Source organism: Stegodyphus dumicola, chromosome 5 (genome assembly GCF_044657685.1).
Source record: "Stegodyphus dumicola isolate Sdum_Otavi_A_Nest chromosome 5, ASM4465768v1".
In the NCBI taxonomy this organism is placed as follows: Eukaryota; Metazoa; Arthropoda; class Arachnida; order Araneae; family Eresidae; genus Stegodyphus; species Stegodyphus dumicola.
Window position 1 is genome coordinate 60265955 of NC_140772.1, and position 24742 is coordinate 60290696.

General features: G+C 30.7%; 1 protein-coding gene across 4 annotated transcripts in view; it reads left to right on the plus strand.

Annotated features, from left to right (window-relative positions):
• Hasp (Hig-anchoring scaffold protein) overlaps positions 1–24742 on the plus strand; it is an 818047-nt gene that overhangs the window by 273256 nt on the left and 520049 nt on the right. For all 4 annotated transcript variants that reach the window (XM_085816685.1, XM_085816688.1, XM_085816687.1 and 1 more), the window contains exon 2: positions 15753–15926. In XM_085816685.1, coding sequence (XP_085672811.1) covers positions 15753–15926 — 174 coding nt within the window. The remainder of the gene's footprint in view (positions 1–15752; positions 15927–24742) is intronic.

Sequence of the window (24742 nt, forward strand, 5' to 3'; positions counted from 1 at the left end):
GTTACCCACATATGCAGATATCAGAATTTGCCAAATTTCTTGCGTAGAAATATGTGGGGAAGGGTCCATGTCCTGATATAAAGTAATTTAGGGAAGGATTCGAGTTCAGAGATGCTAAGCTTACAATGGGCATCAAGTTATATGTGCGTCTTCCCTGTGGAGCATTATTCCACAAATCTTGCCAAGATCTTGAAGCAAGTTGTTTTAGTTGGTACTTGAAATTTGAGCGGGGCGACAGAATGATGATTTCAGTACCATCTTGATTAATAGCTGCTTCTTTGGCTAGTTCATCTGCCTGATCATTATCAAAATGGCCACTATGTCCTTTGATCCATTAAATTTGAATTTTGTAGTTCGGGATCTTTCCAAGAAGAGAATTTATGTCGGATATCAATGGAGAGGAAGGTAAGGGATTTTTAATAGCTAGAATAGCTGCTTCGGAGTCAGATTTTATGCTAAATTCGTTGAGATTTTGAGTATGGCTATTTCAATCGCTGCTTTTATAGCTGACAATTCCGCTTGGAAAACACTATTATTATTATGTAGATGGCCTTTCCATTTGATGATATTTGAGGGGGTAATTTGATTGCCGAATAGCAAGATTCTGAGAACTGGTTATGGACGGAGTCGTGGTATATAAATTAAACATCTTATACTTCCTACAGGCGCAACATTTGCCAAGATAAGTAATAAGGGTATTGCGTAGTAGCGTAATGTAACCAACTAGCCAAACATTTTTTAAAGACCCTTCTCCAAGCATGTCCTCAACCGCAAACAAGCCACTGATCATAATAATATCAGTAATAAAAATTACATTTTTACATTACTTTTAAAACAAATCATATTAAAGTTCGTTATAGATTCGTTGGTATTTAATAAGAGTTCTTGTATTGCACTATACTACTGCAAGAAATGGTACTGGTGAGATTGTGCAGTCTCCTAGCGTAGTAAGTAAAGTACTCGTTGTTAAAGAACGACTAGCACGTAGTACATTGTCCTCAACTGTAACTAACAATATATGAGATTTTGTTCAAACCACGGAGAACTTTGCAAAAAGAAGAAACACAGTGATTTTAAAATCTAATGACTTAATCCAGGGGTTTCCCCGCGGGTACCATTTCGCTCGCGGATCGTTTAGCGTGTGCCCGTCGCTGTGCGATCACAATAAAAATGTTTTAGTTTTCAATAAAGTTCTATGTGAAAGTTTCCTCATTTTTAATGAAATAGAAATTGCGTTAAACGCAGATAACAACACAAAGCGAAATGCGATACTATTTTTTCCTCGCGCATTCGTCAACCTAATTTCCCATACCTAAAATCGAAAATTAAATAAACTGGTTCATCTCGAGAGTAGGGTTGCCAAATTGGGCGATAAAAATTTTGTAAGTGTTATAGATAAAAAGGGTTGGGGGCCTCTGGCTTAATCAAATAATTGGAATAATGATACTGAACTGCAAATATAAATTACGAATTCATTTACGAGAAATATTTTTATACGACGAAGAAAATGGAATTATTTGTGTTTACTGTCATGATGGATTTGGAATTAAGGATTTTGCTAGTGGAAAAAATGGACAGATAATTGGATTTAAAATTTGCCTTGTGCGAAACCATTAAATGCAATATCAGTAGTCAAAAATTAGAAAGAACGCTGCTTAGGGCATTTAAATCTTGACAAGTATGCCAAATTTATATTCATATTTTCCAAAACCTAACCTGAAGTGTCAGATGACATACAAATGAGACTGTAACTCCTATTTATAGAACACAGAATTTTCATAATTGTATTAGACAATTAAAATACAATCAAAATTTTGTGCTTTCTTTTACTTTCAGGGATTGCCAAGGAACCGAAGTGAAATACCGAACAGTTTCATAATTCCCTTTGAAAATTGTGCGAGTAATAAAACTCTATTGAGTCTGCAGGACGACTGATTCGTTAATGCTTTTCGTATTTCTTCGCAACGGGCATTAAGAAAGGATTAGTAATAATCAAACCGAAGGATTTAATGGCTTCCTAAAGAAAGCGCTAAGAGAATGGCTGACCGAGTCTAAATGAGCCCCTGCAGCACCGAGCAGATGAAGGTTATTTGATGCACGCCTTTCAGTATTTTAAATATCGACGCTTTATTTCAAAAGACCGATATTCATGATAATGTTTACGAGTGCCACTATTGTAATCGTAACGATACGTGTGTTTCGAAATACAGATATACACACTACCTTCTGAGTATCATTCTGAATTCTGATTATCATAACTCTATTTAACTGCATCACTTTTTATTCCTTCTAATTAGGCTATAAGATATTTCTCCCTCCTTCTTGGTATGTCTTCGTGGTGTAGTGGTCTGCAGGCTGGGCACGTATCCAGAAGTCTGTGATTCGATTCCCGTCGAAAGCGTTGCTCAATTTTCACTTCTCCTGCTTCCAAAAATACCTAATGTCTCTACAAGGCTTATAATAAGTTTGTTTATAGGTTTTCCGTTTTTTCTTTAACTTAGATGTTATACAAAAGCGTATTTAATTATTACGTAACATCATTTTCTACTGTTTCGCATTAAATGTCGTGAACCAAAGTTTTATTTTATTATAAGCTTTTATTTGGTTTACTCATGGTGTTTTAGTATGATCGGAATTTTGTCATCGATTTTTAGCACACTTACTAATAAGACATCGAATTTATATTTTATGCACACACTGCGTGTTGATGACAATGTAATACAATGAAACAATTTTTCAAAATTCAATTTAGATTTTTTTTTTTTTTTTTTTTTTTTTGTAATTTCCTGTTTAAACGGTTTTTCTCACATATCTCTGTTTACGAAACTCGCTCGATTACTTCAACTATTTGACGTTCACGATTTTAAAATTTCGCCATCTAAAAATGTACCGAAGATAAAATTTTGAAATGTTTACAGCTTATAAGATAAATAATTCGCCTTCTCACGATTCTTATCACTTATCACTTGTACAAAATATCTTTTCATTTAAAATATAAAAAAGAACACAATTTAACGATTGATTAGCGTTTAAAATTATTTGTAGTGAAATGAACACTGTAACTAACTAAATTCATATTCGCGTTTTCCTCAGCATTTTAGTATAATAGCTGTCTTAATATTATTATCGTAGGTAATATTATATTCTTTGATCGGTCTTTGATACTGTAATATCGAAAAATAGCATGGAGATTATGTCCTTTATGAAGATTTGAAGTTTTTAAACGTTAGAAAAGAAATTTACACCCTCTTTAAAACAAGAATGATAAAAACTATTAAATAATAAAATTCGTTTTTACGTTTTTAGAATTTTTTAAAAACTAGCCACTTTTTTTTTAACTCGCTCACTGTGTTTTTTTCCTACGGTCAAAACTTTGCGATAGAATTTTTAAACTACTTTCTGATAAGCGACCCGGTTCAGATTTTGTACACCGACTCATTGTGAACGTCAGTATAGTATGGTGCAACGATATCTTTTTAAAATCCGATTTAGATTTTTTAATTTAATATTTAAATTATTTTTACACGCTTAACGAACTGTTTATAACTCTCAGAAATTTACTTTTTGGACCAAGGGATAGAGTGGAAGAAATACTTTTAAACGCAGTTTACATGAAACTTTTAACGTAAGTTTTAACATTTTGACGATATTTCAGAAACCACTCTATGTTATTATCAATTCTTTGACGTAACAGAGTTGTTGGAAGTAAACGAGTTATATTTTTATTGCAGAAAAAACAGTTTTTGAACTGAATAATTTAATTGGCAATGTGTCATCGAGACAAAAAAGAAGAAAAGAAAAGAAAGTGTTTTTTTTTAATAAAATAATCTTACATTTAGAGCTTATAAAATAATTAATGAACTAAAAACAGAAAAATAATTTATCATTCAGTTTCATGCGAACAAAGGATTAAGTAATTTTCTTTACAAAATTCGTTGACAATTTTATATCGCAAAAGTCAAACAGATTATTCGTTGCGTCTTACACAAATAAAAAAAATATTATTGCTTGAATTTGATGTAAAAAATTAAAATTCATTTGTGCGTAGATTTAAGGCTTGAGTAAATGGAAAATTAACTTTTTTATTTTGTTTCAAATAGAAGCGAAATATATATTTTGGAAGATAAAAATTAATTATGTTTAATTGTTGTCTATAAAATGCGTTTTTCGTTTCGTTTTACAAATTTTCATAAATTTGTTTTTTTTTCCGTTTTATAATACTTCTTTTTCTTTTTTAATTTGGCCTCTCTAACCTTTGATAAAAAAGATAACTGAATTTAAAAATTAAATTCCGTATTCAATTACAGTTAACAGTTATTTTATTTATAGAAAAAAGCAGCATAACTACCTGAATGTTTTGGTTATTCCGATTAGCTTTTGTCCAGATTAGTTCGAATTAGTACATATTAATCCAAATTAGTTTGCTGTAGTTCTTTAAACACAAATGAATTACTCTTCTGAATATATTTAAATTCATATCATCATGAGTTTGCTTCTTTATCGCGAAGTGTTTGTCCATCTTCATACTTCCAACACAAAATATGAAATACCTCAAGTCACTGCAGATTTAATCGCGAACCGCCACTATGAAATGAATATTGCTTTGAAACTCACACGCGGCAATAAATTTACACATTAGGAGGGGAACACAGCATTATTTTAGTGCCCCCTCATTTGAAGCAATAGATTACTATTTTAAAAAATTCTCGAATTTGAGGCCCTTGGATTGTGGGCCTCTACCGACTGCGGCTTGAGCGACCCCATAAACCGCTTCTGGGCAGAAGTAACCAAGAACTAATTTATGCCTTTCCTGCATATGAAGATTACATTTACGGCATAAATACTACAAAATATTTAAAGCTATTCACAAACAAACTTTTCTTAAATTAATGGTTCAAGGCCTGTAGTTCCAGTTTAAAAACAAAATGAATCAAATAAGGTAAACCTTTAGATTATGAAAATTTGACGGCAGATTTTATTTAGCCAAGATATAAAACTGAAGTTTTATATTACTAAGTATATGTACTAAGTGTCTGGAGAAGAAACGCTTTTCGAAATAAGATCAGTCATATAAAAGAAATTCATTCGAATTTAACCAAAATTATCCGAGGCACCATTAGTTAAAATTTTATAATAACATCTACGTATACTAGTAAAAGCAATTAGTTATATAATGATTTCAGTATACAGTTTTCTACCATTTATAAAAGTTATTAATTCTAAAGCAATGGTTCATATGTGAAAGAATCAGTTCGAAGTATTTTTTGTCTAATTAAAATCAAATGATTCCCCAAATCGGAAGTCTCATTCAAGGAATTTCGAAACTTATTTCAAGGCCAATGGTACATATTAAAGAACTCTTCAAAATTCTTTCCCTTCCTTACCTTTATTAAGATAATTTAACAAGTCAATAATTAGTTTTCTCTGCAGAAACTCCATCTGGAACTTCAGCTTCCATGTAATAGTTTTTTTCCTAAAAGCTGTTGCATGATAAATTGTTATTGGTAGACAGCCAACTTTATTTTTTTTAATTTTTTTTATTTTCGTCTTTAAACTGGAACCCTGTGTCTACAGCGAACTATTTTCACCACGTATTTACTCTTGTAATTTTTTTCTAAACACTCTGTATAGTCTATTAAACAATAAAACACCTTTATTTTTTGAATTTTTGTGTATTCAATGGAATGGCAGTTCGTTTTTTTTTACTTCGAAGGTTTTTCTTGAGCTCTCTACTAAACTATTTGGTTAACGGCCTATCTGTGCTTTAGGTATCCTTACTTCTAATATTAATCATTTCTAGTTTTCGACTTAAAATGAAAAACATGACACACTTACTTTCTTTGCAGCACTTAGATGCAATTGTTATAATCAATTACCCTAATTTCAATGTTATATTAATAAAAAGGTGGAAATATTCAGAGGATTAATATTTTATGTGTTCAGTGCGTGTAGAATTTAAAGAAATGCTGTAATGTTCTGTAGGAAAATATTTATTGTTCGGTTCTTAACAGACAAAAGTGAGTGAATCCATAATAGCCACTGAATGTTTGGTAACGATAATATCAGTGTTACTTAACTTTTTGACAATAGTTTAATAAAAAATAATCATAATCTGAAAGCCGACAGATTTTATATTACGCCAAAAGGGACGTTTTTTAACGTTTTGTGCGTTACCTTTATTTATTAAATATTATGTTATTCGCAGTTAAACTATAAAATTAGATTCAACAGTAACACAAAATATTTTAAAGAGCATAGAATTTCCGATACACAGTCTCGCGCGCTGGAGATAAAAATTATTTCCCCATGTACAGTGTTGCCATTGCTCGCTTTGAAATCGTTGAGTTTGTTAATCAAAAATTCGTTAAAGTTTTACAAAATATGAAATAGATAGTAAAACGATTTCCAAGTTCGGGCTTCCAGATTCCCGTATTCGAGTGGAGGACTACGTTATTCAAAATTTGATTTGATGTCTCTAGGTAGCGTTGTTTTTTCAGAGTGCGCGAAATATACATTCATGCAGATTCTTTGTTATTTGATTTCTTTAAATACAATGCAGGGCTCTAATATTTCGTGAAATTCGTATTAATATGAAAAGTGAAACGCCATTTTATAGTGAACGACACAAAATACCAAAACGAAATTAATAGCCCTTTTGAATATTAATTTGAAAAGGGCTCTAACCCCGTTTTCAAATTAATAATGAAAATGCCTAAAATATTATGCTAATTACGTACACTTAAAATATTATGAGATTTAAATAGCTTGAATTAAATAGCAGGACCCATACAGCAAAACAAGCGAATAGAGTTTACCTGCCAAAAAAGGTATCGATAAGACTTCCTCCTGCAAGATAATTCCAAATCTTTATAAAATTCTCTACACTTATAAAATTAATAATTTATATCATTTGACTGAAGATTCGTCGAAGGTCTTTTTTTTATATCATTAAAATTTAAATACTTAGCAAACCGTAGCTTTAAAATTTGTGTAAGCTCTTTTCTTTTTTGTATGAAGTTTGCCACCTCTCACTGAAATTCTGAAGGGGGCTTAAGTCTTATCAATGAAACGTTCCTTCCATTAGGACTCATCACTGACACGTTCCGATTTAAAAATTACCCACTTATAATAAAAATGTTATTCAATTTTACAAAGTGAATATTAAAATACTTTCGGAAAAAACAAATGCATATGCATTTGATCTTTAAATTGATGCTTATAAAATCTTTGAAATGAATGATTGGATGAGACGCAAATTTGTTTTAGTTTTTATTGGATAATTTAATTGGATGGGACGTCGCAAACATAAACTCGAGAAACTAGATATAATAAAATCATACTTCTTTTAACACACGAAATATAAACATCATGAATAATTTAATGATTGCTTTAAAATAGCGTTGTTGAATAACGTGGACCTAAAAGTGCAGTATTTAAATGGATTTTCTAAATGGGGGGGGGCTACTCGAATAAATTTCACATTAGGAAAAGTAGTAAGCTATACGAAAAAAGCATTCTTCAGTATTTATTGCAAAAAATAGAATCTTTGTATTTTTATCTTTTATTTATAAAAAAAATGGATAACTTATAGAAAGTAATTTTGATATGCGTGTATTTAGACAAGCAATTAAAGCTCTGAAAATCGTAACTTCTAGGTCAATGGAAACAATAACATAGGTTTTAATAAATAACAAATAATCTCTTCATATTAAGAAAACTACTCAGCTTGAGTTTGAAAAATGAAGTTCGTCGATTTGAGAAATAAAAACGTGATCAGTTAGATAAATGTTTAAAAACTTACATATAAGAGCGTAACAAAATCATATTGGACAAAATATCACTTCGACCTTTCAGTCTACGGGATGTAAGCTGAGTAAAAGGCTTGGAATGGACAGCAGGTTCATCTCAGTTCAAATCACTATCTTTATATAAATTTCCAAAGGTTTTTTCAAATCACTATATGTATTAAAATTTCCAAATGTTGTTGATGTATTGTGTGTTATGCAAAAAATCTACGTGTATTTATTAGAGTATTCCGCATTTCCTGTATTGAATATAATATTTGTTATGGTTTTTGTAAACTACACAGTTGTGTACTGAAGAAAACATTGCATTTATTTAATTAATCATTGTAGCAAGCAAAAAGTAATTCTTTAATGCTGTATCCAATAAAAAAAATATTTATTTTGAGGGTTAATTTTAAAGCAAAATTTGTAAGTTTAAAGCTTTGGCTTTCAATGCGGTGTTTGTTTCTTCTGCACGGAATGGTTTTTCTGCACTTTGTTTTAATTTTTACTGACATCTGTTTAATTACGATTCATTTTGTTCCTATTTTTTATTTTATTATTTATTTTCATGGAAAGTATTTAACCTAATAGTTGCTTTAGATTCACGGTGCAGTTTCTGAAAGCTAGATATTTTTTTCGTATGGTTCCATTAACAGTGGAACGAACTGAATTGCTAACCGATTCTGCGTTTTGCCCATACGTAAGATGTTCTAAAAAAGAAGTTTACTTACAGTTTCCTCTATCAAATATCTATTTTAAATAGAACTTCATTTTTTGACAGTTTTACAAAATCAGTTTGATTCATTTTTAAAATAGGAGTATTATCTTTTAAGCACAATCACAGTTCGAGCTGTCCCAACAAATGCATTTTCTAGGATTTCTATTTGGATTTTAAGTAATAATTTACTAATCCGAAAACACAAAAATTTATATTCTCTATGCTGAATAAAAGTATATTAACTATCGATCCACACAGATAAATTTTTCTTTGGGATAGAAACATTATGTACGCGATGTGATCTCTTAGATGTACATAAAGAATATTAAGTTTCAATGCGGCCTTAATTAATCCCTTTTCGCCTTTTCAAAACAAGTATTCCATCAAAGGCAGAAACTGTTAGAGAGAAACTCTCGCTCAGAAACAGCTTTAATAATGATGACATATTTCAAGTAATTAGTCTGCGGACACGCTCGACATGAGTTGAAACGTGTAACTTACTACCAGTTTTCAAACGTGTGATTCAGTTCTGAAGTGGATGACGGCAAGCGTATTATAATCAACTGCATGAGGACGAGTAGTATTTACTGTTTGTGAAGAATACTTTTAAATAAAACAATTTCATTGTGTTAGGAAAGAAGAAAATGATGTATGCAAAGACTGAAGCATTGAGCAAAATATTATGATTATATGGTATGTAACAACCTTCACGTAATTTGCAGCATTTTGGTTTTTGTATTACCAAGTTAAAGACTTCTGATTGCTTTAAGTTCCATTAAATGAAATGTAATACATACTTTTTTAATTTTAATATCTTTTATTGATCCTTTATTAATGAAACCTCGTGCAACTTCTAGCTTTTAGATTCATTCTAGTTCTTCTGCTGAAGAACTTTAACAAAATCAGGTTTTTGCTTTACAAAATAAATTATGTTATCACCTGGGTTTCTTAGGATAATTATACTTAATGATTTTTATTTAATGTTGAAAAAATTACTTGATGCTTTGGATATGTGATCTATTATTTAGAATTCCAAGAAAAAGATCTTTTAAACTTCTTTAATGTTATTTTTTTAATCTTCTACATATTTTAAGGCTTAATTTGTAATAATTATTACAAATATACAAATTATAAAACTGTGTTAAATGTTTTTAGTAGCACACTTTTAGTAGCACAGAAATGAATTTCTTGAAAAAGTAAGGAAATTGATGTACATGATTCTTTTATTAATCTTTTGGAGTGACAAGCAGTTATTTGGGTAAACTTAAGCTAAGACATTTTTATGGATTTCTAAATTTTGTAGTTTCCTATTTTTTAATCTTTTTTAATTCAATTAATTCAAAGTAATTCTGTTTTATTTATCACATTTGTCAATCTTCCACGACCTTCATATACTTGTTGACTTAATGATAAGCTGTTGAACTGATACAATGCTTATTAAAGAATATTAGTGTTTTCGGAAAAGTAGAAATTATTAAATACCGGGTCATTTTTAGACATTTATTTGTTTAATTCCTGTAGTTTGAATCCGATATTCTAGAAAATGCCAATGTTGTCCAAATTCGCGTGTTTTGTTTGTTTTCTTGCGAAATGTTTAAAAGCTTTCTCATAATATTTGCTCACAGATCAATGCCATAATCGCCTTGCTCATTTCCTTGCACTTATTTATTTTTAGCTTATTACACGACGTAATATGGAAACGTAACTCAGAATATATTCTTTGCTAGGAAGAGAAAATGCGGTGTCATATTCTTTTAAATGCATAAAGCAGTTCTTTGAAAAAAAAGTATAAAAATAACTTAGTTAATTTTAAAGCTTTTCGTAAGCATAATCGTTTCATTCACTAGGTAGAAATTTTCAGTTTCATTGCTCATAAATGTATTCCTTAAACAGAAGCCATGAATATGAGGTAAATAAAATTAAATTTTATTTCGTAATTCGTCAAACCTTTTAAGTTCTCAAGAACACTGAAAACGAAATCAAATATTCTTTTATTTGACATTTTAAATGGAATGTTTTAATGTAGGAAACTATAAGCCCCTGTTCTAAACTTTTGAATTGAAAGATTTTAGGTACCACCGAAATGGCATTTTATTCACCGTTTACATTTTATGCAGAGCGGAACTGAAACGTAACCTATCAGCTTGTGTAATCACTCTTCATGAACCATTTTTAGAACCAGCATCTGTCATTTGTTATAAAGATTTAAGGAGAAATCCGTTGTATTCTGTTTTCAACAATCATGTTTTATCTTGCCTTTTCTTATTAGCAATATAGATGAACAATTTTCTTCTCCATAATGATATCTATTTCTAATAATTTTATGGTCTCTAGATTGACTTTCAAATGCATCAATTTTTTAAATACATCTTATTCAGGAGATGTAGCCGAAAAATTACTTTGAGCTGATATAGAATTTTTGTTAGTGAAAGGATGGAATAGGTTAGCATGTAAAAAATTAAAACATGCCAAAAATTGTAAACAAAATGTAAAGTGCGTTGAAAATTGTTTGCTTCTTCTCTCGTTCTCATTGTTTACTCTGGTATAACTTTTGTACTAGTGTAGCAAAGATCAGTGCCATTTTAGTGTAAAAGATATTATTAGTTTACATATTTTCCATGACGCAGTCTGCTTGGATTGAGAAGAGAATTCAGAACTTGTCAGGCAATTCGGAACTCGAAATCGGTTGTTTGTAAGTTTGCAATTTGTTTTAAAATTCCATGAAGATAAATCGTTCACGTAACAATTACACTGTAGTTAGAAACTCCTGGTGATGTTAATTTGAGGAAGAGAAACCTTGCATAACCTGTGATAACATTTCTTTTAGAACTGAAAAAATCTGAAGGAAGTAACATCGAAATATACATTATTCTATAAATATCTGTCGGAGTCAATGTTTGTTGTAAGGTACAATCATCCTGAGCAGTAAAGATAAAAATGCAAAAGATTTATACATGCTGAATGTTTAATGCGTAATTTTTGATTTGATGAATAGGTGGCAATTAGTGTTACAGCGTAGTCATCAATGGAACCAAGTACAGACAAACTTTAGGATAATTAGAATCTGTATTATCTGTAAATATGGTTTTAGAGTTGAATCTGCATAGCTTTCTAGTCTACGAGTCGAAACCTAGTCGTTATTGCCGTGGAATCTATTCGCAGGACAGGCTTTTCAGGGAGTGATAGAAACAGAAATATCATCTATATGGCTGTGATACAACATCACAAGCTCAGGTTGATTATAGTTGTAGTACGTGCTTAAAAAAGTAGAATAGTTTATTCTTTCAGCTGTGCATGTTATTTTATTGTTTCTTATGCGAAAGGTATTCTGTTTCGAACCTCGGCCATGATTTGCTTTTTGAAGATTTAGTAGAATACTGCTTTTCATACTACTGTCGTCTACAGGAACAGATCTAAACTGGTACCAATGCTTCTTTACGATACAACGATCAAGGATATCCAGTCATCATTAAAATTTGAATTTCCATTCATAAGCATAAAATTCATTTGTGATGACATTTAAGCATGTGCAGATTAAATGGGAGTCTCGAGGTCTCTTGAGAATGAATGAACAGATTAGTGATTTATATATAACAAATTAATTCAACGGAAATTTTCTTTTAAGGCTGTGATAAGTACGAATTATATCGCTAAATTAAAAGTGAAAACATTTAAATGTTTCTTTTAAATAGAAATTTCTTTATTAAATACGAGGTTCAGATACATCTGCTGATATAGGCATATATGGAGAGAGAGAGAGTAGCGCATAATAAAATTATCTGGATTTCAAAACATCCAAACAAACTCTCTGTTTGGTAACGAAATTATTAAAACTTAATAGACACACAAAATGTTAACTTAACTATAAATCTTTGTGGCTAGAATAACAGAATTAGGAGGGGTGAATACATACACAGGCTGTATATTTCAAAGGCAACTTATTTTTTAGTGTGAAAGTAAATTTTTACAGTATGATTTTTAATGGCGAAATGATTTTGCTTTTTTTGCTGTTTTTTTGTCAAGTGCGATATTAAATAAGATTAAAGTCTTTTAATCGCTAAGAAATCGATGAAAGTAATTCTCTTAGCAATAATGTTGCATCTCTCGGAACACAGCAGGTAAACGGAAGACAAGCAATACTCGGTGACTTTACCGAAAGAAATAAAATCCAAACTTTTTTATTTACAAAACTTATTTTTTCTGCATTGTTAACACTAATTTGAAAATTCAAATCGGCTTTACTTCTCCAATGAAATATCTTATTTCTGACATTCTTTGATAGAAGGACATCGCGGAATGTATGATGATTAGTAATGCCGGCTAGTTTTGAAGTTTGAATTAATGCAGCCATGATAATTTGTAACTGTGTAATGTCTTAACGAGGTAAAGACACTTAAAGCCTCTTCAATAAAAATTCTCTCAGACGTTTGGTTGTAAGCAACATTTAGGTCATAGTTTCCGATCAACATCAAAATTCTGCTAAATATAAAATCATTTTGTTATTACTGATATCTAAGGTCTACAACCAACGACAGGCTTCATGCCTATGACTTTAAGTTAGCCGTCCACTCTTAGTCGTGGTAACGATTGACCAAAACTAAAAATGATTGAGTTAAGTTGGTTAACTTCAGTTGTATTTCACTAAATACAACTGAAGTTTTCATGATGGTAGAATTCAAAATGAATTGAGTTTTGATGATTTTAAAAAAAAATTATGTTCCTGCTTTATTTTTCCATTTTTATCGCTTTCAATTACAGCAAAAGTTTTAATGTAAGGTAGTTTACAAATTAAAGGCTTTCGTTTGCTTTTATTAAATTTTTAAGACACTGTAACATTAAGCAACATTTTTCTTAAAGCTTCTTACTTAGAGCTGCCACTTAATAGCAACACTGCTAGCATTTCTTATTAAATTTAGTTTATTTTAATGTGCGTAAATAAATGGGGCCAAAAGACAAACCTTAAACGCAAAGATGATAAGTTTGTTTATCCTATGTTTATCCATTCATATTTTGCGCAGAAACTGCAGTTCATTAAAATCGCTTATCTGAGGTTTACTACATTTCTTGACTCTAAATTCCCATTAACCGAGGAAATCTGCAATTCTGTTTAATAAATTTTCTTCGTCTTGCGCTAGTTATTAAGGTTGTCGCATTTTATTTTAAGCTTTGTATAATAACTTAGTTAGTAGATATGGCTTTGCTTTAAATATAGAAAGAAATGCCTTTAAAGATAGAATGCCTGATATAAATGTCACTTTCACATGTTAAGCAATTATCACGGTTTGCTTTATGTGTTGCTCGAAATGATAAGCTATCAGATTAAACAGTAATTAAGCTGGCTAATTTTATTTGGATTCGTCTTAGTATACATAATTAGTGTTTCTGTAATTTTCAGTCATTTCTAATCAAACCTCTGCTAATCACGAATTTAAAATTCTTGTTATGTTTTGCTGTCGGAGCAACTTTATTCGAAATTTAGAAAACGAAACAAAATTTTTCCATCTTTAACGGTTTTCATTACTATTACAGTTTGTTATAGCATAATACTTATGTTTTGTAGTATTCTATTAGTACACTTAAGTACCCAGATATCTGATATCTAAGAGTGTCCAAGCTACCTTATTGGGTCATAAAGAAATTTTACCGATTGACGTCTTTACTCGAGTTACTTTACTGGATCTATCGTCTTTACTCGATTTAAACCATTATACTGGAATCAACCTACCTTACTAATTTCAAACTATCTCAGTGATTTCAAACTAGTTGGCTCAAAAAAATTATATCTATTTACTTTTTAAAGACCTTATTTTGTACTAATCAATTATTTTTATTTTTAAGAAACTTTCATTACCCCTCTGATTTCAATTTCCTGCCAGAATGCAAATTTAAATGCCGTATATGCAAAATCTCAATGAATTCGGAAATAATATTTGAATAGCAGAATTGAAGAATTTGCAGTAGAAGAGCTAGTTACGAGTAGAGCGGGTTAAGACGAGAAAGAGTTAATGCCGTGTGTTTGTAAGTAGCTCTGAAGCTGAATATTTGTGCTAGCTGCTTTCTTTAAACTATATTCATATTAAACAATAATGCAGCCCGATAAAGCGAATTTAAATTGAAGTAAGATCCAGTTGTGTAGCTAAAATTTAATTCATTCTGATTGTACATTCTATTTTGAGTTTAAGTTTCTTAGCCACAAGCGGTGGTTAGTTGTAAGCACCGAGTGTGTGCATGTTCTGTTCAGTTTAGTTAAAATAAAAAGTTTGTTACAAGCTTCTTCGGCAGTTATCTGTTTTTCAAGACGTAGCGAGAATTCGCTATCTCGTCTTCAGCAGAGTCTCCATTTTATGCCCTCTAAACGAGCAAGATTCGATAACTTTATTATTAAATAATGGAGAATCCGTATGTATTTATGTATGTAAGTATGCTCCTCTCAGTGAGAAAAACTGCGGCACTTTGAGCAATCAAATTTTAAATACACATACATTTCCCTTCGAGAAAAGTTTTGTGTTGCCACTGAGCAAAGCGAAAAATATTTAGATTTCCAGAACATTTATGCAGTGCTTTGTCACTTAGCAAAATGATGTTTCCAAATTTTAATCGATTTAAAAGCAAATTCATTTCAGTTATTAATAATTACTAGTTGAAACCGTAAAATTACATTATCTGGAATCATTAAAATCATTATATATCTATATATATTTCTTTATTTATGGAAACTATGACCGTGAAAGCTTTTAGTTAATTTGAAAAAAAAAAAAAAAACTATTACCTTTCTTATTAGAAATAATTGTTAGCAAGTAGCGCGGCTTATTTTTTTCGCTTAATCGTTTGAATCTATTGAATCCATGAATATATCATTTTATTGCAATTTCCAATGAAATTATTTTATATTTCATTTATTTAAAATTAAATTTTAAAATTACCGTTTTAAAGCTCTAAATTGATATAATTCAATTGATATAAATTATTGATATAAATGGCTGTCTTTAAACGAATCTGGCTTTTGTTCAGAATGTATTAATTCGTTCAGCACTTTTTGTTATAACTTTTCACATAAAGAAGCGAAATATGCAGACTGGGAAGTGCAATGAAAGTTAATGTTTTAGAGAATGTGTTTAAAAAAGAAGCGGCTTGTATATAAATAAATAAATAAATGAATATTGTTCTTTAATAAAAGAAACATTGCTGTTTCTTGCACTCATTAAAGGTTTCCTGCTGAAAAGTAACCGTAATGTTTTTATCAACAGATATGGATGATGGTGAATTAGATGATGGAACAGCCGATTGTCGCAGAGACCGTGAAAAGGCGGAGGCAAACGGACGTCAGTGTTTACGAAAGTGCAAAAACGATTCCGATTGCATTAGTGCAAAGAAGAGGTGCTTGTGTGATGGCTTGTGTGGACTGAGCTGTGTCAGACCAGGTAAGATATTTAGAAGAGATTTCAGTGCTTTCCCTATTTCATTTAGCAATAAATTACAAATCCTAATTAAAAATAGAGACTGTTCGATAATTGCAAGACGACATAACGTTTGAAAGATTTACAGTCCCCAAATAAGAAATGAGTGGAATAAGAGACATTTCCCGTCTAGACGATTTTAATACTTCATATCGTTTGGCAAAAATGAGCGAAATGTAAGACCGTGTACGAACACGAAGGAAAAACGTGGTTTTGTGAAATAATATCGTGCTTATATAAACGTTCCATTAAAGTTTATCGATGCTACTATTTTCCAATAACTTTGTATGTCTGTGATAGAATAATTAACTCCTTGTGCGCTATGAAGATTTATCAGTGTGCTATGAACCTTTATACGATTTCCGAATGTTTCACAATAGTTGGCTTTTAGACTATTTAAATGTATATGCACAGCAATTCAGTATGCTGTATGGAGTCTAGTACTGTTTATATTAACAATTCTATTATTGGTGTATTAATGAGTGCTATATTAATGATATTTGCATGCGCATAGAAAAATCGATGCGTTTTCACACTGTGCATTTGTGAAATTCTTTACAATAATTTTGTTTTGGGGAAAAAAGTGTGTTTGCATTTAATTTGATACAGAATTTTGAGATTATCAGTGCGTGCACATTATTTTCGGATGCTTTTTCTTTACTTATTAGTGGTGATGAAATTTAATGACAATGTTGGTTGAAGTATTGAATGTAACAAATAATTTTCTTATATTGTTTTGTGGTTTATTTTTAGTTTATTTCATATGCAGTCAATAATATATTTTGCATTGACATGTGAAACTTATTCAGCACAGTCTCCTCTTTGCTATACATTAAGTAGGCAGTTCACAACAAGTGTGTAATTTCGAGTAACCGAAAACTCAGAGATTTAAATATTAGTTCTCAGTCTGTTCTGTCTTCAAAATGTTTCGAGGTAAGCAACACTGTCCTCTTGCTCTGTAACCATTTCTGTACATGTATGTTACAGTTTCTGAAACTGTTGTGTTATGCATACTTTTGAGATTAGATTCCGTGAAGATTTTGACTTTCCCGTTTTGTGCAGTTGTTTAGAGATTATGCAATCCTTTACAGACATTCCTACTGATTACTGCGTGAGAAAATGATTGTAACAAATGAAGAATGCTTGGTTCATATACGCAGTGAAATTTTATTATTTGTTTGAGTTTACCTAATGATAGTCTCCCTTTCTTCCTTTTATAAAAGTTAAGGCAAAAATTAAGTTTAATAAGTGAATTATTGTGCAGTCAAAACAAAACGTCTCATTTTATACGACCAGCTTATGGTTTAATAAATTTATTATGATGAAAGTTTAAAAAGTCTACATTTTCACATTTAAAATTTAAAATTCAGTTGAAAAAATAAAGTGAAAATAAACTAGCTGGGGGATAAAACATGCTTAGCATTCCGAGAACGCAAATAAAGAAAAATACGCCCTTTTCAGGTAGTATGTTTTTATATCACGAAGCAAGAAGGTTTTTATATTAGAATCGGTTGCTTTTACTTTGGAAAATGTTTAACAAACTGAATCAAGTAATATTTTTAAAGAAAAAACGTCTCTTCCCAAGCCTTTTAAAAACATTTTGTCGTGAATGTAAGAAACAAAGCGAGTTATTTTTCTGATATTTGTCTGCAGTGAAAAATTCAACCCTTCTTGGACGCATTTAGGTTTCCCTTTATATATTCCAATAATACGATGAATATGAATCAAATTAAGATGTGAATACGATACAAAATCGATATTTTGCGAGCAAACTCAGGTTTAAAACAAATAAAGCGACACCAAGCAAAACTTAAATCAAGAAACACCTGAAACGACACGAAGTAAACTTTTTGTCTTATAACATGCAAACGTATACTGTAAAAATTCCTGTCATTCTTGTAAAGATGCTGGATTTTCAAACAGATTTTCACTCAACAACAGGTTTTATCTTTATATACTGAAGGAAACTTATATTTCAACTAAGATGAAAAATCAAGAAGGAATTCTGCTAGATAAAAGATATTTGATAGGCGTGTTACCACATCTGGAAGATTACGTTCACTCACATTTCGAACAAGACGAATAAGGTGCCATTAAGAGTGTCACTATGAACATGCGAATCACACGGTTTAAATACGAAAGATGTGAACTTCGTATACTTTATTTGTCTTTTGGATTGGGTGTTGTGAAAGAGATTTGAGTCTGCCTTTAAGGAGACGAAGATGACAGTATTGTTACCAAGTTTAAACGAGGCCGTGTAAGAGAAGGTGGAATTTTTTTCGCAATATTGAAAACAAGACTTGCAACGGATGTATCCAGTGTGCATGCGTTGTCACTGAAAGGTACTATCACAAGAAGGCCAAGGTCTGGCCGCACACGTCCGGCCATCACTCTAAGGGAAGTCGGCCGTATTCTTAGCATGCCTGTGGCGTATCGCATTGCATCTGCAGCATACATCCGAGGTTTTATTGGCACCAGAGTAACACAGTAAACTGTAACAAATCGATTACTTTCGAGACAGCTCCGAGCGTTCAGCTGTCTCAACGCCGAAGTATACAAGCATTATCATTTGAAAGTGAGAAACAGTTTGCGCTTCTAAGATACGGATACATTCGGCTGAAGCCGAGGACTGAAAGTATGTTTTATTTATTACCATCCGCTAGCCTTCTTCTGACTTTTAAATGTACCAGAAAAATGCCTAAAGGGAACACCAAGCATTAAATATAAAAACTGCACAGAATTTTACTCTGCAGAAAACTTTATTAAAAAAAATAACAAAAAACACAAATTTCAATAAAAATGCATCACATATAAAAAGATTACAATGAAATAAGCACTATCTCTTAACACAAATAATAATTATCCTAATAAATAAATTAACCAACTTCCCGTTGCCTTCTCTCGACAAACGTCCAGTATCCAAGAGAAGCATTAAATTTAAAAACTGCACAGAATGATCGCCCTCATTTTTCCGAGTGGTAACAGTGCTGTTATCAACAACAATGGCAACAGTGATATATCAAGAACAATGGCTGTGTGTCATTTATCGATTTGTTGCAATTTCATCAAAAAACATGAAATAAAAAAAAACGCTCATTCGAATTTTGAAAAACATCGCTTCGAGGTGCACTGGCTGTTATCTAAATGCACCTATGTACCAAATTTTGTAGCCCTGGATCTATTAGCTTACCCGCAGCACGAAAGAAAGACACGCTAGATTACTCTACAAAGTGAAGTACCGGATGCATTCCTAATTTGTGATTTCGTTATTAAATAATGACATTATTCTGGCAGCTTAATTTTCATCCTTGAGTCATTTTTTTGGAAGTGTTATTTGTTTTAGAACTCAAATCAATGCGTGATATTTCTTTCTCGCTTACTAGTTCTATGTTTTGAATTATTATCTGTTATTTTAAAACGGCCTATTCTTTTTAAAGGTTAAAAGCAAGAACCCTCTTTTTTTTCATTACATTGGAGTGCGTGTTGAAGTTCAACTGTTCTAGGGGGATCGCGATCAAGGTTGGTGCTTCGTTTTGAGATAGTGCGCAGTACCTAGTCTGCGCGCATTGCCTATGTTGTGCGCAATGCTTACTTTGTACAATTTTGTGATTTTTTTAAGAGAAAACAAATCGCTGTACACATGTGGAGAACAACAGTATTGTATCGTGTTATGTGAAAAATATCATTTTTTGTATGTTTAATTTCTTCTATTGTATTAATTGTAAATAGTGTTTTAAATTAGATATTTTTTTTTTCTCGGAATATTGATAATCTTTTCCGATTTCCTTTAAATGTCGATAGATTGACGATTTTTAAGTCAAATGTCGAGTAGCGAAGACTGCAAATTTGCATTCGGTAAGTACCTGATTAAAATAAGAATCCCAAAATTAATTAATTATGATTACGAAACTTAATTAAAAGCAAACAATAGCTTATAAAAATCAACTTACAGCAACTACTTTAAAACTGAACAGTTAATAAAAATTAATATTGACATTAAAGTACTGATAATCAAAATTAAGAAAGAGTATTTCATATGACCGTCTTCCCAGGTTGAAGTCGTCAACAAAGGTGAGGATGTAACAAGTCGCGTGAGCTTTCACTTTTTGTAAGTGTGTGATTTATTGGAAACTGTGAAACGATGTCTTTTTCTTAAGATTTTAATTTAAGAAGCCAGTTTTGATTATGGATCTTGAATTTCAATAGAATGTTATATGACCGTGTTCAAATAAATCTTCTTGTTTTGTATATCGCTTACAACAGTATTTTTTTCAATCGATGATATATTTTCTTATACTATTTTGAAACGCTCCTGTTTATACCGTTTTATGTTCAAAAATGAATGCCAAAATAGAAACAAATACCATAAATTTTTAAAATTCTTTTTTGAGTATATATTTAATAATAATGGTTTCTTACGTCTAGATATTTAATATGGCAAAGTACACAAAAAATTCTTGCCTGGCGGGATGGCTCTCTTTGTTGGCAGGCAGTTTTTTAATGAAAATTATGTTCACTTTACCCTTGTGAAAAATAACGGAAATGACGAGTCGTTTGCTAGAATTCGAAGCTGAATTTGAATATTAGCATTAAACGGTCTAAAAGCTGTTAGTTACTATTATAACTACATATGTTTTCAATAATGTCCACAGTTTTTATTTATGGCAAAATGCCGTCTGAGGTATTAGGCAATACTTCGTAAATTTAAGTTTGAAGTTTTTATTTTTGCATGGGTAGGACGTCAAATTTTTTTGGAAAATTTTTTAAGCCAATGCGATATAAGCATTAGCTTATGCAATATTTTATTTATATAACTCTTTCTCTTGATATAGCTGTAAAAGCTACGCTCTTGTCATAATTATCATCACTTCTTTTGGAATGCTTTTCTTGTTTAAAATTCAATATTTCCTGATTCGGTGCGTTTGTAGTAACGTGTATTCATGGATGAAAATAGTCTAGATATCGTCTAGAAAAATATTCAGATAATATTAGACTTCTTCTGGTAACAATGTAATTTGAAAATGCAACAAAAACATGAAACTATTGATTAAAATAATAATGTATCATAAAAATGGCTTTGAAGATATTAAAATAACACAATTTCGTATTTTAATTTGAAATGTTGAACAACAAGTGCACCTGATGACTTAAGATTATGTTAGTTTTATAAGTGTTTACATGTCCTATCATTCATAGCTTCGAAGTTTTGTGCCTGAAAGCCGTAACAATCAAAGTCACTACGTTAAAAAGTATTATCGCATATATTGCCACTTTAAACGTAACGTAAGGGTTTATGTACAGAGCCTCTGCCTGTTTGCAGATGTCAAGAAGATTGCCAACCTTTGACACTTCTTGGTAGCTTGAAAACAGAAATCCTCAACGCGCAAAAGGACAGCAAAGAATATGGGTGATATGAGATAAAAAAACTGTAGATTTGATACTGACTTGAATGATGGCATTTCCTCTTAAAAAATTCTCAGATCGTAAATTTTTATTTCTTTATAAAGAAAACTCTCTTCCTGAATGCATAAAATTTTTAACTCTATAGAAATTAATATAACAAATTTTAATCTATAACGTCTGTAATCGTCTTGTACTTATCATACACTAATTGATTCAATGATGTCTACATACTAATGATAGTTTTACCATTTATTCAATATTAAACATTTTTATGTATTTTATTTCTCTTTACCATCTTTTAATATTCTTTTAAATGATTTGAATCTCAAACGTAATATTTAGGACACGCTTCAGATTTGTAGGCTCCTTATTAAAATTCTCAAAAATAATCTAATACCCATTCAATTTATTAACCATTGCCTTAAAAGAGCAGGCGTTAAATACTCACTCTAAATCATTTAACTGATAGGGATATGATAATTTGTTCCTAAACCTGAGAAGGCGGTATAAGTTGGAGAACTATCCGTTGAAGGATTTGTATATGTAATTACTCAGTTGTATATATTGTAAAAAGCTAATTGTCTTCAGACTTATGCTGTTACTAAACAAATGGGCCTATTTCATGACTTTAGTCTGTCTAATAGCTCTTGGACAGTGAAAATTCCTTTTTTCCTTTCTTAAATTCTTAATCATTGCAACACGACAATTAGCCAGAAATTAATTAATTTCCATTCACTAGTATTTTCAAAAAAATCTTAACAGACAGTTTCACTCAAATAAGAACTCCACATAATACATCCCTCAAGAATTCCGAGTCCCACCCACTACCATAAATTACTTCACCCAAGTCTTAGCGACTGATATTATTCAAAGCCCCCACTGCCGCTAAGAATTTTCGGACACCCTACACTTATGAGTCAGACATGAAGAGAACACTTTGCCAACTCCCCACTAGAAAGAATGTAAGTTACTTAATATCTTTTCTGGCCTTTATATCTTCATGTACATTCACTGTTCTTATTATATTTTTTATATTATTTTTATATTATTTTTGATTTGTTTTTGCAAAGTTTGCATTATTTATCTTTTGTAATCTTCTATGTTTAATTCAACTTTACTTTGAATTCTATTTCATAATGACAATTTGCAAGGTTTAATTTTTACAAATAATATAGAACTCAAATGCATAAACATGAGGGTGTCGGTGACGGTTACTCGAGTTTTTTCGGATTTCTCTACAGAAATTGCTTTTTACTCCAAATTGAATTGGCTAAAATGCTTCATAAGAATAAGTTCTTTGAGTATCAGCATTGGTTCGTAATCCCTTCTATTCGCGGAAATATTTGGCTTGACTAGAATTGCTGGTTTGGCTTTACCTTATAACTCAAGTAAAGACGAAACACCTTCGTATTTACGTATTTTTATTAATTATTGTTCATTGAACGGGAGTTGGTTTGTTCCCCTTGAAAAGTCAACTAATTTCCGATCAATGACAATAATTACATGTTTTTAATTTAATTTTTCCTTTTACAATTGAAATTTTGTTCTTCATGATGATTTAATTCCAGTCCCCGTTAAAACATTATTAACATTTTACTTTCAAGTTACTTCAAAACATCTTTCAAAATTTAACTTACCAGTATGGATTCACTCTTTTAAAATAATTCAACTTTAATTAAACATAGGAGATAATATAATCAATATTGTTTAGGAAATAAATTATATATATATATATATATATATATATATATATATTACATTTTATTTCTTGGAAAGTAACTGCTTTATAAAAAAACTCAACTGATAATATTTTCAATTACATTTATATTTCTTTACCATTTATTTTAACATAAAAGGTAAATTCAGTTTTAAAAAATTGGGAGAAGAAACAGGTGAGATCATGTCATTTTGAGATACTTTGTACTCGTTCTAAATCTACATAATTATTTATTATTTTTTAACCATGCTTTTGTTGTTTATTTTATATATAATTATATATATATATAATCCTGATTCCTGATTATAATATAGTTTTGTTTTACCTCCTAATTTCATTGATAATTTAAGAAAAATTATATATTAGTGACAGTTTAAAAAAAGCCTACATTGCACAGTTATTACAAACAGAAGGTAATTATTATTGCCACAAGAGGTTGACCCAAAACCGTAATTTCAGATTCTATACATTTAACTTCGAAAAATAAAAACAAGATAAATTTTGAAACTCGTAATGTTTCATGCAAAAAAGTTGCTGAAACTATTAATAGCAGAATGTAATTATTAATTGAGTTTATAAGAAATATCAGATTTGTTGGCTTATTCTATTTGCTAGGAAAACTATGTATCTGTCAACTGTTAAATCTTTTGTTGTGGTGTTATACCAAATTAATATGTAGAGTCATCAGGATTTTTGAAAGCAGGAGACTTGAAAAATGAACAATGCCTTCGCAGGACTCGAACCACGGGCCTCTCGAATACGCGCCGAGCGTATATATATATATATATATATTACATTATTTTAATATATATATATATATATATATATATATATTACATTATTTTCTTGGTGTAGTGGTCAGCGCCGTGCTGACCACTACACCAAGAAAGCATGCTACATACCTTTTAAATACTTGCATTAATTATGCCTATAATTTTATTTAAATTGATTTTTTTTTTGCTACAGTTTTAGATAGATACTTTTACTGTTATTAAGATGGCTATAATTATGAAATAATATTACTTCGAAAATTCAGAAAATCAAACCAGTGAAGAAATGTGCAGTTTTTCATTTACATTTTTAGACAAGTACTTTGTTTATGAATAGACAAGAAAATAATTAAACAAAAAGGTCTTTAATGAAATAGATAAGTTTCACGACAAATATTTAAATTTGTCTTTAGTCACATATAGGAAGCTACTTAACCCTGAATTTGAGACAAGAAAATATTTCATATCATTACAGTAACCACTTGCCGAGCACGAATCTGCGAAATGTGATTTCACTTATATGCGTTATTTTATTTCCATTTAATTTGATCAATGAGATAATTTCATTAATATGCGGTTCAACGTTCATTCAACGTCGAATGCATGGTAGCTTCAGCTCTGGCCAGAATTTATAAATCATTTTACAAAATTTGCATGATTGGAAATTGCAAAAGGAATTTTCAGATATGGATGAAAGTCAAAGAATTAACCGAGAAATGACGAATAAATAACTCAATGACGTTATAAAGCCAGGCATCAGGAAAAGCACTGCTAATTAAAATCTGATAAAGTGTCTTTAATTTACAAGATATCAAGCGAATGTTAAAAAAGCAGAGAAACTGATTTGTTTTACGACGGAGATTGATCCAATCGAAGAAAGAAGAGACAGA